Source organism: Phragmites australis, chromosome 11, assembly GCF_958298935.1.
Source record: "Phragmites australis chromosome 11, lpPhrAust1.1, whole genome shotgun sequence".
Classification (NCBI taxonomy): Eukaryota; Viridiplantae; Streptophyta; class Magnoliopsida; order Poales; family Poaceae; genus Phragmites; species Phragmites australis.
The window spans coordinates 21,006,023-21,021,161 of NC_084931.1; the positions used below are offsets into that span (position 1 = coordinate 21,006,023).

The window sequence follows — 15,139 nt, forward strand, 5'->3', positions numbered from 1 at the left end:
GGTGGATTGATATTTCCTCTTGGTGGATCTTGATGTCCCTTGTGTGATTTCGTGTAAAATTTGGTTGCTGAGGTTAGCTTTGTGTGGTTTATCTGATGATATGATGCGTTTATGTATACACATGCATAACAGAATGGATGGTATTCTGTCAATTTTTGCTGGACTACTTTCCCAATCTTTATTTCTAGAAAGTAGAAATAATATGGAAACATTAGAATGCATTTGTAAATGTCGAATCAACATTATATTTGTATATAGCAAATGACTCGCGGTGATGCACGAGACACCTGTCGTTGCGTTGTTCAGGTGGCTTTGCATTTCATCAAAGGGATAATTCCTGTCATACCAATGCAAAATCATCCCCATCACGAACGGGCGAATGCTCGAGCGGTAAAGCTTGGGGGAGCAACCGTGGGTCGGGGGATCGAGCCCTAGCTCTCACCATTCCGCAGTCACGCACAGAACATGGGAGTTTAACTCTACGGTAGAGTCGAGCCCGGCGGAAGCTACGTTCCCGTTCTGCACCTAGTCTTGAGCCTTCAATGAAGACCGTGTAGATATGATGGTACTATTAAAAAAATATCATCCCCATCCTGCAAAAAGTGACAGCTGAAAAATGTGTGGACCAAAACGGTGGGTCAAGGCGCCAGGCATGTTATTGAAAATAGAAACGCTCATCGGCTTGTGTTGTGTCCAATCTTATTGACCTGGGTGATTTTTTTAAACATGTGTCATGAACATGGGACTTTCAAGATGGGCTTCCGGGCTGGACAATTGGGTTGGCCCTTAGCCCAACTAGTTGGTATAAAAGAAGAAACCAAGCATCCTCTCAAAAAAAGAAAAGAAAAAAGAAACCAAGCAAAAATGGGAAGCATCCATCAACAACATAACAGCAGCTACTTCTTCCTCCGGTGTTGTTCTACCTCAAGCTCTTTTTTTTTTATCTCACTTTGAGCTGTAAGTTGTATAAACATATATATAAAAAAGGAAGTCTAAATTAGGGACGTTGGCGGAACATCTACTAAATTTTCAGTTGATTTCGTCCGATCTAACTTGGTGAGGAGCCACACAAGCTACTGATTGGCTTCTCTAACTGACCATCGGACATAATATATCCATCTTGTTACAGATTGGACGTGTATTTACTTACTTGTATACTTCATTTGAGATGCATAGTTACTATAGTTTCTACCTTCAATTTCGTTTTTTTTTTTAAACCACACGGGAAACCTCCTCGCTCATATTCTTATTTTTTATGGACTTCAATAGACTTAGGTCTTTCTTTTGAAATTGCAAAGGTCTGATAACTGATATGCCCTACTCAATTTTTAGGTTGGGTTTGCCCCTACAAGTCATCAACGTCTACTTCTGCCACCAACATTTATAGTTTAACGTTCACGGTTAAGATATTTTTCCCCTCTTCCAAGCAAAACTAAACCACTAAAAGAAGCAAAACTAAAGATCTCAACTGATCAAAAATTCTCAGAAAAAAAAAAGATAAAAAAATATACCGTCACAGCTTAGTACAGGTGATATAACAACTCACTAATACTCTTGCCGCGCGTGCAACGAATAACAAGTGCTTGGCTTGTCGCCTTCTGTTTTTGAAAGAAAATTTTATAAGACTGTGCCAAAAGATTCGTAAGATTTTAATCTACACTATTTTTCTTCTGATATAACGGTTGGTACGTGTATATATATATATATATAAAGAAGTAGGAGACATGTGTGATATTAGAAGAATGGATATTTCAAAAATTCGGATCTTATAAATTTCCTTCCTCGGTTTCCGGCCGCCACAAGCGCCTCTTATCCTCCAGGACCACCCCGCAAAACGATGGCCGCGGCGACCTCCTCCATCTTCTCCTCCACGCCCCCGCGCCGCCTCCCCTTCCCTCTAGCCCGCAAGCCCCTCGCCGGCCCCGGCCCCAAGGCCCTCACTCTATCATCACAGAAGCTCCTCCGTCTCCCGTGCCCACCCGCTTCGTCCGCCCCATCCACGCCGCCGCCTCCGCCCGACCCCGAGGGGACTGAGAAGCCGGACCCCATCAAGCTCGCGTTCGCCCGCGCCGCCGCCTATAAGAAGGAGAGGGACAGCCCGGCGCCGCCCCCGCCGCCGCCGAAGCCGCCGACGGAGGCTTCGGTCGAGGGGTCGGGTAGCAAGGAGGCCTTCAAGCGGGCGCTGGAGTACAGGAACGGAAACGGGGAAGGAGAGGGTGTGGGTGGTGGTGGCTCCGCTCTTCCCGGGGGATCGCCGGTTTTCGGTGAGCCATGATAAAAAGTCCCTTGCGCGTTGAGAGAACAATGTGTTGTAGAAATCTGATCAGTGATAGGACCGAGGAATGGTTGGAGATAGACGAAAATTTTTGGGGTTCCAGACGATACCAGTGCAATCTGCTGCGTGCTGGTGTTGGCATTCGATTGTTCACACATAATAAAAGCGTGTTTTGAACAGAAGCTTGCGTTTTGATACATTGTTATTGTAGGTGTTGCTAATGAAAATGTGGAGTATGTAGAATTGTAGATGGCTGAATGTTTGAGGCTTTCGTGATAATGATTGATTGAGGGTGTTTTATGTTGGAGCATTTCATGTGCATCCTTTTGCTGATAGGTAATGAATCACACTCTCCTCACACTCTCCTATAGGCCATAGGGAGGCGTGGATTCATTCACCGCAGAAATTCGATATATATCGGCGTACTCGTTAGGACTCATGAGCATGGCACTATTTAGTTGGTGTCAGTAATACTGATCGCTATAGTGGCAAATCAAGTGAAAATGACGTTAGATCCACCGCATGAACAATTTAATTGGTTCGTAGAGTTTGGTTGGTTGGCTTAGAGTTGGGAGAAGCACCTCTTTTCTATGCGCCTGCGCTTGTTTAGAAAGAGTGTGCTGATCTCTTTTATGCTAAAGATTATGCAAGAGCTGGTAACCCCAGCGTACCTTTGCTTTCGTTTTGCTTTCTAGAAAGCATGGGCCAAGGCCTTTGGTCTAAAACATGAACAATTTAAACTTTCTGATCCAATTCTATTGTGTCATCTATTTTTTTTTCATTGCCCATGATATTTGTTTTATTTTTTAGGTCGAAGCACCTTACTTGGTCAAGATGGTGCATTTGGCAAAGTTTCAAATAAGAAGGGAGAGTATGAGTATGATGAGACAGATTTTTTGGGCCTTGACTTTTTTGAGAAAAAACGTTATAAAGGTCCACCCCCTGGGCTGGCTCCAGCTATTGACCCTTTAACAGATGAAGATTTTCCTGAGGTGGAGATAATAATTGGAGACCCTAGCAAATTTGAGAAGTCTCGTCGCTCAACAGAAATTCAACCGGTAGTCGACAATGAGCCAGAGAAAACTTCACGATCAACAACCAGTGAACCAAATGAAGATGACAAGGTTGAGAAAGCACCTCCTTCAACTGTTGTTGAACAAGAAGAAGATGAAAATGCAGAAGTTTATAAACCCACGGTTAGGTCGTGGGGAATGTTTCCTAGGCCACAAAATATTTCAAAGGCGGTAAGATGTAGTTTGTATCATCTCACAAGCTGTATCTGTATCTTTCTTTTGCTTTCAGGTATAAAAATTTCCTAGCATGCATGATTCCTTTGCTCAAACAACAACATTAATTTCGATTAAGAAGGAAATGGTATAAGAAGGTATATGCATGTCAATTGACCATTTGATAATGATCTGATGGCTTTTTGCCCTTGTTAACTTTCCAATGGAAACTTATATTTTCTCTTTAAACAAAAATTACCAGGGTGATAAATGGTCATGTATTGAATCACATTCTGCGCTAACGATATCTCTACAACCTTCAACGCAACAAAATTTGTCTATCCATTGGAAATATCTGGCTGTGTAACATCAATTTTTACCATCTCTGGAGTGACATTACGATCCTGTAGCAATTTTCTCGTTTAGATCCATCCTGTTGCAACTTTCTCCTTTATTTGTGGTAAATTTTCTCTTTGAATCTACATACTAACTGTAATTCTCAAACACACTACCGTACAAGCTGGTGGCACCAGGCTACCGACACAAGTTCGGACATTGATAACCATATCCATAAGCTTGTTCTTGTATGACAATCATCCATCACAAAAACTAGTTTGAACAATCTATGCCCTTTTCATGTTCTTAATCGTATCATTTGGTTTGTTAAATACCACATGGCTCATCAGCCATTGTCCAAGAATCACTTGTACGAATAAAAAATGGGCATCTAAGTATATAATATGTTTGCTTGACTGATTTCAGAGATCGCCAAGCAACGTTGTACCAAATCACTTTTAGAGTTGTCTCTTTCTATGCATCTTTGGTCTTGTTTTGTTGATACACTAAGAAATGACATTTGAAATACAGTTGAAAATGGCTTCATAAATATTTTACTTTTTTCTATATTTCTTTGGATTTAATTAGCCAATGTACTACATGTTTGTAAATTGCTGCCATTCTATGATATCTATCATTAATTCTTGATGGTACTGTTGCATTTGCCTGAGTCTGATTTTTCCATTACCTTTCCTTTTAGTATGGTGGTGGAAGAAATATACGCCGTGGTGGAGAGACTCAAAGTGCTGAAGAAAAGGCAGCCAAGGATAAGCGCACCAGAGAGCTAATATCTGCATATAGGAATCGACAAAACATGATAATCGATGCAAAGACAAAGGCAGAGTGCACCGAGGTACTGATTGAAACATCACTCCATTTAAGTTGACCACTCCAATGATTTAAGATGACCTTTGATGTCCCTTTAATGCTTGCACTTTTATGGGAATTTCTATGTCACATGAGGGAGTAACCTTTATTTTCTTCTATTCTGTATTTATACTTTAGCAGTGAATTTACACGATGGTGACTTAACATTTAAGTAGTAGAATTAACTATTTCTTTAACAAATTTTGAAAGGGTCATGATTTTCCTCTATCACACTCAGACTCCATTTGTAACACGAGAATGCTTCCTGATTCCCGTGGGAATTGAACTGTTTATCTGCAGGATTCCAATCTGGCGGCCAGGTTTTGAAGTTGGTTGCCTGCATAGTGTCAAGTTGTCTCTTAAGTATACAGAATGTGTATTATATGTCCGCACTCCAGCAGTGTTTGTCTAATTTGCACTAACACTCCCATTCTGTTCGTTTGAATCATTTTCTGCACTTATTACTTTTGTAACATCACGGACCTTTTTGCAGTTTGCATACTTGGCTTCGATACATATGGTTACAGTATGTAATTTGTAAAATCTAAATGTTGAAGGCTTTGAGGGAAGGTGATGCGCTGATGAATACTGGAAGGCTTAAACAAGCATTGCCTTATTATGAAAAAGTGATGAAGGCTGTGGACTTTAAGGTATTCTATTACATGAATGATATTATATATAAAAAAGGAGGTATCAAATGTATTGGTTTGATTAAAATGAACGTTTCAACTTGACTCTTGGCAAGAACATGAAACTGCACTCCTTCGAAATAATTTACCAAGTCTTTGTCAACTTCCAAAACTCAGGAATCCCTGTTCTCTCTATCGCCCACCAACCTTCTGTTGCTACTTTAGGTAGATCTGTGGAGCTTCTTTTTGTTCTGTGGATCTCCTTTCAATTAGATTGCATTTTAAGATATTTTAAAAATAATCTAGCAACAGAACCCAGCCTCAAAGCACAAGTGCACAACCATTGACTTAATTGGATATCGAGCTCCTAATTTTGTAATATAGCCAAACTGTGTAAATGACCTATTTTGCTAAGCCAAGCTGCTGATGGGACAAATGATATCTCTATTTATGATATATTTCTAGTTCAGCTTGGTGATATATAAACTTCATGCACTATAATGTTATCGTGCTTCAGATCAGATACAGCATCTCCTCTGTTTTTCTTACTCATGTTCTAGGTGACATCTAGTTGCTTGTATTTCTGTTTACCATTGTTCATTGTGATGCCCTTTTTTGGTTTCCTGTTATATCTTTTTACTCATTTAGTTAAGTGCAGACTGAACTTCATGGAATGGCTGCCTTGCAGTGGTCCATCTGTCTAGATTCACTCTGCAGGTAGTTCCCTTTGTTCTCCGCTTATGCCCTTACCTTGTATCACTATATTTGTCAAGTTTTATGTTTTAACTGCTCAGATGCAAATGAACAGAAAGTTCCTAATCCCTTGATGAAAACTACATGAGATTTGCAATATGACTTGCGCAGTTTCTATCTGAGATTTCCTCCATGTTGCATATGTATTTCATGAATATCTTACTTTTGCAGGTCCAAGGAAGCAATGAGCATGTATAGCAAACTCAAAAACCATCCAAACTCTGAGATTAGCAAGAAAGCAAACATGTTTATGTTCAGCTTTCAGGTGTGTTTCAGAGCCTTGCGCAATTTCTTCCTCACACCTCTAGAGTAGGCTTCGAACAAGTGTGAGCTTAGGCATTGATAAGCTGATAATGTTGTTTTAGCATGCATGTTAAGCTGATAATCCTTCATTGGTCGCTTAACTAACATATTTTTCTTTCTCCTGATCATCCTTCATTGATAAGCTGATAATCCCTCATTGGTCGCTTAACTAACATATTTTTCTCTTTCTCCTGATCATCTGAAGGCAATGGATTTTATGAAGGTCAGCAGCACACCTTTGCCCAAAAGCACGGGCTACGAGACGTACTTCAACAAATTTCGCGGCCAGAAGAATTACTACGCTAGTCTAGACGAACCTGACGTGGGAATCGACCAGATCATCCCATACATGTTATTTCTTGTTTCCCCTATATTTCTAGTTGCTTTTGTTGCTCTGAGAAAATCCTTTCAACTATAAAAAGAAATCATGAACGAGAAGTTTGAATACCATATATGTAGGAGCAAATAGTTTGCTAAATAAAAAATCGTTCTGTATAGTTTGGAAAAGCAATCCTGTTGTATAGATCAATTTGTTTGCGTTCAGCACCTTTGCCCGTTCTCAGACCTGCGTTCAAACTTCAAAGACTCTCTAGCTGACTGAAATGAAGCCCAGAAACATGCTTGGGCCGGCCGAATCGTTTGACGTACCAACATTCTGGTTTCTGAACTTCCTTGGCGTGTGGGTTCGTGTATTGCTGGAGTCTGAACGCCATATAGGAGCAATTCTCTCCCTCACTGACACGCAATGTTGAATGTTTGTGCGATGACGTCCTTTGGTACATCCCCCTCATGAACTTTCGGTGGTTTCGTCGTTAGGTTTACTGATCTACCCACGGCAGCGCCAACGCCAGAGATTTGTACGCAAGAATTCACAGCAAGACTCCTCCAAAGTCGTAGCTGTTATCATACTCCAAGCGGGTTCACCGGTTTGTTATCATTGTTTTGCTTTTAGTCTGTAACGTGTCAAGCATGACCTGGTTGTTATGGCAATGAGTTTGTAGCTCGCGCTCGACGCATGCGAGTTCATGCGGGAGTGCATCCGAGTCATACGCGGCAAGTTCGCGGTCGTGGGATGGCGCGATCGTCATGCATGCATGCTGCGCATATAGGCAGGTTAGTTGGTTTCTTTTAAGTAGTCGTGAAATATATTCTGAAAAGCTGCCATTGCACCACCAAAAACTTGTGTTTTCGTTCTTTTAACACGTGAGTCTGCAGGAGTCCGCCAGTGGCGAGGAATCGCCGGTTAAATCCAACATTTGGTACCAGAGCGGTTACGACCCTGGGCGACGATGTATGCGCATTCAGCACCAAACGGTGGACGATCGCCTTTGCCGCCGTGTCGCCGCCGTATCTCGCATTCGCTCATGCCGTGCCGCAGGCGCCATGGTGGGGAGATCATTGTCGAGCGTGTTGTCAAGGAGACTAGCGCCTTTGTACAGTACCCGCTGCTCACGTGCACCAACTAACAGGATTGGTCATTGTTGATGCGCGTGAACCTGCAGGCGCAAGGGCTTTGGCAGGCGGTCGAGCCAGAGCAAGGTGAGATCGTCGAGTACCGCGAGGACCGACTCACGCTGGCGACGATTCTGCGCGTCGTGCCGCCCGAGATGCTCGGGTTGCTCGCGGTCAAATGGACGGTGTGATCGGTGTGGGAAGCGGTGAAGACAATGTGCGTTGGCATCCAATGTGTTCGCAATGCCAATGAGCAGCTGTTGCGCAAGGAGTTTGGTGAGATCGCCTTAAAGGACGGCAAAACCGTCGAGGACTTCTCGCTTCGGATCACAGGACTCGCGAACAACATCCACATCCTTGGCGGCAATGTCACAGATGTGGAGATCGTAGATTGCAATCTCCATTAAGACGGTTGTCGGAGGATTAACTCCTGTCGCAGAGATCCCGAGAGACCCTTTTTTTAGATATTCGGGCGGGGGGATGATCCTAAATAAGTTCGTCGGAGAAATGAATGAGAGTAAATGCAATGGCCGGTGGTGGGGGTGATGATCTAGTGCAAAGAGAAGTAAATGCACCGAAAATTAGACAGGTTCAGGCCGCACGGTGGCGTAATACCCTACTCCTATATGGATGTAATAACTGTCATGAGGAAGTCCCTCAAGGATGTTGCTGGTTACAAGAATATTTGTCTAACTAAGAGCTTGAGGCTCCTTGTTCTTGGGCAGGGATTGTGCTTTGGTTCTTGGTGCTTCTGTGTTTGATGCTTGTGGTCTCTCGCTCGATTGCTTGTTGGGTCGTTCTCTGGTCCCTTGTTGGGTGTATTGTTGGGTCGTTCTCTGGTCCCTCGTTGGGTGTATTGTTGGGTGTATCCTTCTCTTCTGTGCTGCCGGCTCTTTTAAGCACTCGCCGGCCGCGACATGCCCCGAACGGGGAAGAGGGGGCACTAGTTCCAAGATGCCACGACTGGGAAAGGCGTCATCATTTCTTCTGGGTGAAGTGACCGGGGGTGGAAAACACGGCGCACGCCCGGTCACCTGTCACCATAAACACCCTGGCAACAGGCGCAGTAGAGAGAGCCCACCGGGCAGCCGCAGAGCAACCCAGCGTGCCCGCCCTGTCTTGTTCCTCTGCCACAGCAGGGCGGCAGACGGAACGCCTTGATCCTGACGATGTTATCCCGAGACACACCGGATGATACGGGACGGGACCTGTGCAATTAATAGCCCCACGCCTCTCTGCCAAAACATGGCAGGAACTGACACTACGGCGGGAGCAGTTGGGGATGTCAGGCCACGCACGCTCATTAAATGCGGCCTCGGGCCTCTGACTGATTGACACCTCATCGGCGGGTAACTCGGGGGTCTTTCTGAGTCATCGGGGCACCGAGTGCTCGGGGGTACTGTTCACCTCCCCGAGCACTCTCTCCCGAGAATGCCTATCCTTGCCCTCGGGGTACCGGGTGCTCGGGGGTACTGTTCACCTTCCCGAGCACTCTCTTCCGAGCACTCTTGCATGAACCTTCGGGGAACCGAGTGCCCGGGGGCTGCCACGTACAACCCCGAGCACTCTCTCCCGAGCACTTTTGCACAGATCTTTCGGGGAACCGAGAGCTCGGGGGCTGCCACGTGCAGCCCCGAGCACTCTCTCCCGAGCACTTTCACACTGACCCTCGGGGAACCGAGCGCTCGGGGGCTGCCACACGTAGTCCCCGAGCACTCTCTCCCGGAACTTAGCTCTTCTGATCGTCGGGGGACTAGGGTGCTCGGGGGTGACCGGGCACTTCCCCGAGCACTTTCTTCCCGGAACTTAGACTTTATGGATCATCGGGGAACTGGGGTGCTCGGGAACCAGGGACTGTGGCCCTGAGCACCTTCTCCCGGGACTTGAACTTTCCTCACCCCGCAGGAGGGACCTCGCGGGATGGCGACACGTGGCGGATGGCCGGCCTGGCCTCGGGACTCAGGAACCCCCGGTTCCTGATACACCGACAACGGTTCTCGATGTTGACATGATCTCGGTGAAGGAGGCGATGGGACGTCTTCGGGCCGTGGAACAACGCAGCAAGCCGATGCCTACACCAGTCGTGGACTTGCAGGGCTGCCTGCTCCTCTCAAAGGAAGAGTGGCTTGCACGGTTGAAGATCCACGAGAACGACAGTGAGGGCAGCAAGTCCAGTGGCAGCAAGAAGCGTGGGAAGCCATGCGGGTGTGGCCACAACAACGGTGCGTGCGACGGTAGAAGCAGCACGTGCAGCAGGCTAGGTCAGGAGCACTCAGCGGACAAGTCTCGCAACTGCGGCAAGGCCGACCACTGGGCCAAGGACTACCAGCAAGCCCAAGAAGTCCAAACATGCCCATGTGCCCATGGAGAAGAGGAGGAGTCGGTGCTCCTCATGGCTCACACGTCGTTTTCTTCCGTAACTTCACCTGTGGCATCGCTGAACGGTGAATCCAGCCCCGTGCCAGCACTTGCGTCGCGTTGCGTCGTCCAGATCCACGAGGCGAAGGTCTTGGCGCATCTCGGGCCGCAAGAGGACTGCGACCATCGGCGATGGGTGCTCGACACGGGTGCCACGAACCACATGACTGGCGCGCGGACTACTTTCTTCGAGCTCGACGCCAACGTCTGCGGCACTGTCCGTTTTGGTGACGGCTCAGTTGTGGAGGTCGAGGGGCACGTGACCATCATCTTCAGCTGCAAGAACGGTGAGAATCGCACATTGACAGGGGTGTATTTCATTCCCCATCTAACGACGAATATTGTGAGCCTCGGTCAACTCGACAAGGCCGACTATAGACTGGAGATCGATGCCGGAATTCTGCACATCTTCGACCAACAGCATAAGCTCCTCACGCGGGTGAGGCGGTCCCAGACACGCCTCTACATCCTGGAGCTAAACATCGGGCAACCAGTGTGCCTGTCAGCGCACAGCTCGGAGGTGGCCTAGCACTGGCATGCCAGGTACGGGCATCTAAGTTTTTAATCGTTGCGCAAGCTCGCTCATGAGGAAATGGTGTGCGGGCTGTCGCTGCTTGATCAAGTTGATCAGGTGTGCGACGGTTGCCTCGACCAAAAGCAGAGGAGGGCGCCCTTCTCAAACCAGGCACAGCAACGGGCGACGCACATCCTTGACCTCATCCACGGTGATATATGCAGATCGATCGCACCTACGACACCCAGCGGCAATAGTTACTTGTTGTTGGTTGATGATCTGAGCTGCTACATGTGGCTCAGCCTACTCTCCAACAAGGACTAAGCATCGACGACGATCAAGAACATCCAGGTGACGGTTGAAGTTGAATCCAAAAGGAAACTCAAGGTCCTCCACACTGACCGTGGGGGAGGGGGGAGTTCACATCCATGGAGTTTGGCGAGTACTGCACGCAACGCGGCGTCTAGCGGTAGCTCACCACCCCTACTCACCGCAATAGAACGGGGTGGTTGAGCACCGCAATCAAAGCGTTGTCATCATGGCTCGATGCATAGTCAAGGCAAAGGGCCTCCCTGGCTACTTCTAGGGCGAGGCCATCTCCACCGTTGTCCACGTCCTCAACCATGTCCTGACATGAGCGCTCGACAAAAGACCCCCTACTTTCACTCCCGATGTCCTGACATGGCATGGCGAGCGCTCCGCGGTCCACTACTTTCACACCTTCGACTGCATTGTGCACGTGAAGAACACACGGTCGAACCTAAAGAACTCGACAATCGCAGCACGTCGGTGATCTTCATCGGCTACGAGAGCATGTCTAAAGCATACCGCTGTTACGACCCTATCTGCAGGCGCATCACCATATCACGCGATGTCGTTTTCGACGAGGCAGCACAGTGGGATTGGGATAGGAACGACAACAACGACACAACGGGGAATGAACCATTTGTCATCGAGTATACTGTGGAGCTTGTTCCTGGTGCACCTAAAGAAGAGATGGGAGCGCGGGGTTACATGTTGCCAACACCTGCGCTCGCTTCAGCACATGATCTTGTGACTGCCCATGACGTCACTAACACTCGAGTCCATTGAGTTCGTGACTCCGCCACCAGAGCAAGAGGTGGACCTAGACGCCGACCATGATGATATGCCGATGCGGTTCCGCACTATCAATGCCATCATCGGCCATGCGTCGGCTCCTGGTCTCGTGGCAAGGGTGCTCAATGAGGAGATGCACTTCACCACGGCAGAAGAGCCCACTTCCTTTGGGAAGCAGAGAAGCAAGCGTGCTAGCAATAAGCGATGCACAAGGAGATGAAGTCCATTAAGGACAACAACACATGGGACCTCGTCACCCTCTCAGCCGGGCACCGAGCCATCGGCCTCAAGTGGGTCTTCAAGGTGAAGCGTGACGAGAACAGCGACATCGTCTAGCACAAGGCGTGTCTGGTGGCCAAGGGCTACGTTCAATGCACTGGCATCGACTTTGATGAAGTGTTCACGCCAGTGGGGCGGATGGAGTCCGTGTGCATGATGCTGGCCCTAACGGTTCACGAATGCTGGGAGGTCCATCACATGGATGTCAAAAGTGCCTTCCTCAACGACAAGCTCAAGGAGGAGGTGTACGTGGCCCAACCGCCTGGGTTCATCAACGGCAGGAGCGAGCACAAAGTATTGCGCCTGCGCAAGGCAATGTATGGGCTTCGTCAAGCACCAAGGGCCTGGAATGCCAAGTTGGACTCCTCCATGGTGTCACTTGGTTTCCAAATGAACGACTCAGGACACGGTGTCTACACGCGGAGCAGAGGAGCATCACAACTGGTGGTGGGTGTGTACATCGACGATTTAATCATCACTGGTACCATCGGCGTAGTCCGAGATCACGACATTCAAGTCTGAGATGAAGGAGGTGTTCCGGATGAGCAACCTTGGGCTACTATCGTACTACCTTAGGATCGAGGTGAGTCAAGGCCTATCCAGAATCTCGTTGTGCCAATCCTCCTACGCCGACAAGCTTCTAGACCGAAGCGGCATGAGCACTTGCAATCGGAGCCTGGTGCCCATGGAGCAACAACTCAAATTGAGCAAGGAGAGCACCAGTCCTCCGGTGAATGCCACGGAGCCGGTTCATGGAGAATCCACACGATGATCATCTGGCTGCGATGAAGCGCATGCTTCGGTACATGGTGGGAATGTGCGACTACGATGTCCACTATGCCAAGAAGGAGGAAGGGCGACCTCGCCTGATCGGTTACAGCGACACCGACATGGCGGGCAACATCGACAGCCGGAAGAGCACCAGCGGTGTCATCTTCTTCCTCGGCAGCAACCCCATCACCTTGTAGTCCTCAAAGCAAAAGATGGTGGCTTTATCCTCGTGTGAGGCAGAGTACATTGCAGCAGCCACGGCTGCATGCCAAGGCGTCTGGCTAGCTTGGCTATTAGACGACTTCATCGGTTTAGAGTTTAGTGCACCGGAGCTCAGGGTGGACAACCAGTCCGCCATCACATTAAGTAAGAACCCTGTCTTCCATGACCGGAGTAAGCACATTGATGCTTGTTTTTATTTTATCCGGGAGTGCATCGACGGAAAGAAGATCGTCCTCGAGCACACATCGACAGAACATCAGCTCACGGACATTCTCACCAAGGTGCTTGGGCGCATTTGCTTCTAGGAGCTGCGCACCAAGATCGGCGTCAATAAGATGATTGGTGATCGCGTCAAGGATTAGGGGGAGAAATGCTATCATACTCCAAGCATGTTCACCGATTTATTATCATTGTTTTATTTTTAGTATATAGCATGTCAAGCATGGCCCGGTTGTTATGGCCGTGAGTAGCTCGCGCTCCACGCATGCGAGTTCACGCAGGAGTGTGTTCGAGTCATGTGCGGCAAGTTCGCAGTCATGGGATGATGTGATCATCATGCTTGGGTGCCGCGCATATAGACAGATTAGTTGCTTTGTTTAGCTAGTTGATTTCCTTTAAATAGTCATATAATCCAAAAAGTTGCCCGTTTGCAACGCCAAAAACTTGTGTTTTCGCTCATTGTTCTTTGAACGCATGAGTCTGACCTTACCTTATGGAGCCACCGGCCCAAACTTCACTTTTGCTGACTGTTTCATTCAGAAACTTCACCCCTCGGGGTTGCCCAAAAACGGCCCCAAGAACTCCATTCCCGTTTCCCCATCGTTCGCCCTTCCGCACGAGGCGCCCGGCTTACGCAGCCTTTCTCCATGGCCGGCCGACACTTGTCGCAGCTGCGTCTCACGTTTTGCTCCTGGTCCTGGACCGCGTCTCATTCAGGTATGGAGTAGTGGTGGCACTAGCAATTTTAGCGTAAACAAGTTGGTCCGGTCCATAAAGCTGCGTATGCTGTTGTCGATGCGCCGCCGTCCCGGCTGCCTTTCTGGCCTTCCAGAAACACGCGATGGTGGAGGACCATCGCCCACCGACCAAACGAGAAATGTGGAGCACTGGAGCATCATCGCCGCTGCTACTTTCTTCGCCGTCCGTCCTTGGTCGCCGTGGCTGGAAGAATTGAAGTCTTGAACGGTACCACGCACACGGAGCATTAGCGAGAGAGAGAGAAAGAATAGAATGGCTGCTCGCTGTTTTTGGGCCGGACCACACGTACCTTTCGCCCGCAGCCGCTTTCCAGCCGACCACAGGCTGGGCTGGCCCGCACGGCCGCCGCCCGCACTGCTCCAAGAACCGCTCGTCATCTCCTTTTCTTCTTGGGGCCCTCGCAGGTGCCCCACTTCGGCCGTGCTGACGCTGCGGCAGGCAACTTGCAGGCCGCAAGGACTTGCCGTCCCGGCATCGTCTTTGCACCTTCCCCTCCCTTGTCCGGCTATCCTTCTCTCTTACCTGCCGTCCTGCCGATTCTTCACTTGCAAGAATGCTCTGTACGTATCGTGTCACGGTGTGTGTAGTATTTTTTGTACATGCCGGTTTGGTCAAAGTTGTTGCGAGCCTTCAACTCCAAGAGAAGATCATGTGGCACGAGTGTACCACGGGGTTCTTGTTGATGATACAACAGGACGGACCGAAACGGAACGGAACAGTTGGTTGCTCAAAAGTCAGTGGAAATTTCAAGGATAGTTGACACAGGAGCCTAGTAATTGGGCTTCTCTCTTCCCTTCAAGGCACAGATTGTTCTGAAAACATCAACCTGACTCCTAATAAGTTTTCGGTTCGTACGCGTACACCTATCTCCAGGCCTTATAGGGCGTGTACAACAAGTGTTTGAGGAAGGAGCTTGATGTCGGTCATTTTGATACTATTCTCCTTTTGCGTAGCCCGTGTCACCTTGTAGTCCCTTCCCCTGTGCTGGCTAGACGTTGTACTATATTTCTCCTGCGTT

At 48.2% G+C, this 15,139-nt stretch overlaps 1 protein-coding gene across 2 annotated transcripts; it reads left to right on the top strand.

Annotated features, from left to right (window-relative positions):
• Window positions 1-1,786: 1,786 nt before the first annotated feature.
• Window positions 1,787-6,900, top strand: LOC133884429 (uncharacterized). Of its 2 annotated transcripts, XM_062323832.1 has the most exons (7): window positions 1,787-2,264; window positions 3,086-3,519; window positions 4,538-4,690; window positions 5,262-5,354; window positions 5,992-6,050; window positions 6,258-6,351; window positions 6,595-6,900. In XM_062323832.1, the coding sequence occupies exons 1-7, from the start codon at window positions 1,838-1,840 to the stop codon at window positions 6,805-6,807; spliced, it is 1,473 nt and encodes a 490-aa protein (XP_062179816.1). In that variant the 5' UTR covers window positions 1,787-1,837; the 3' UTR covers window positions 6,808-6,900. The 2 variants fall into 2 exon arrangements, with proteins under 2 accessions (XP_062179816.1, XP_062179817.1); XM_062323833.1 differs by lacking the exon at window positions 5,262-5,354.
• Window positions 6,901-15,139: the final 8,239 nt, after the last annotated feature.

Bases quoted from the DNA above. Each gene is read 5' to 3' on its own strand.
- LOC133884429 (XM_062323832.1), top strand. From the start codon at position 1,838: ATGGCCGCGGCGACCTCCTCCATCTTCTCCTCCACGCCCCCGCGCCGC. The intron at 2,265-3,085 runs GTGAGCCATGAT...TTTATTTTTTAG, and splicing joins CGGGGGATCGCCGGTTTTCG to GTCGAAGCACCTTACTTGGT. The intron at 5,355-5,991 runs GTATTCTATTAC...AGTTAAGTGCAG, and splicing joins TGAAGGCTGTGGACTTTAAG to ACTGAACTTCATGGAATGGC.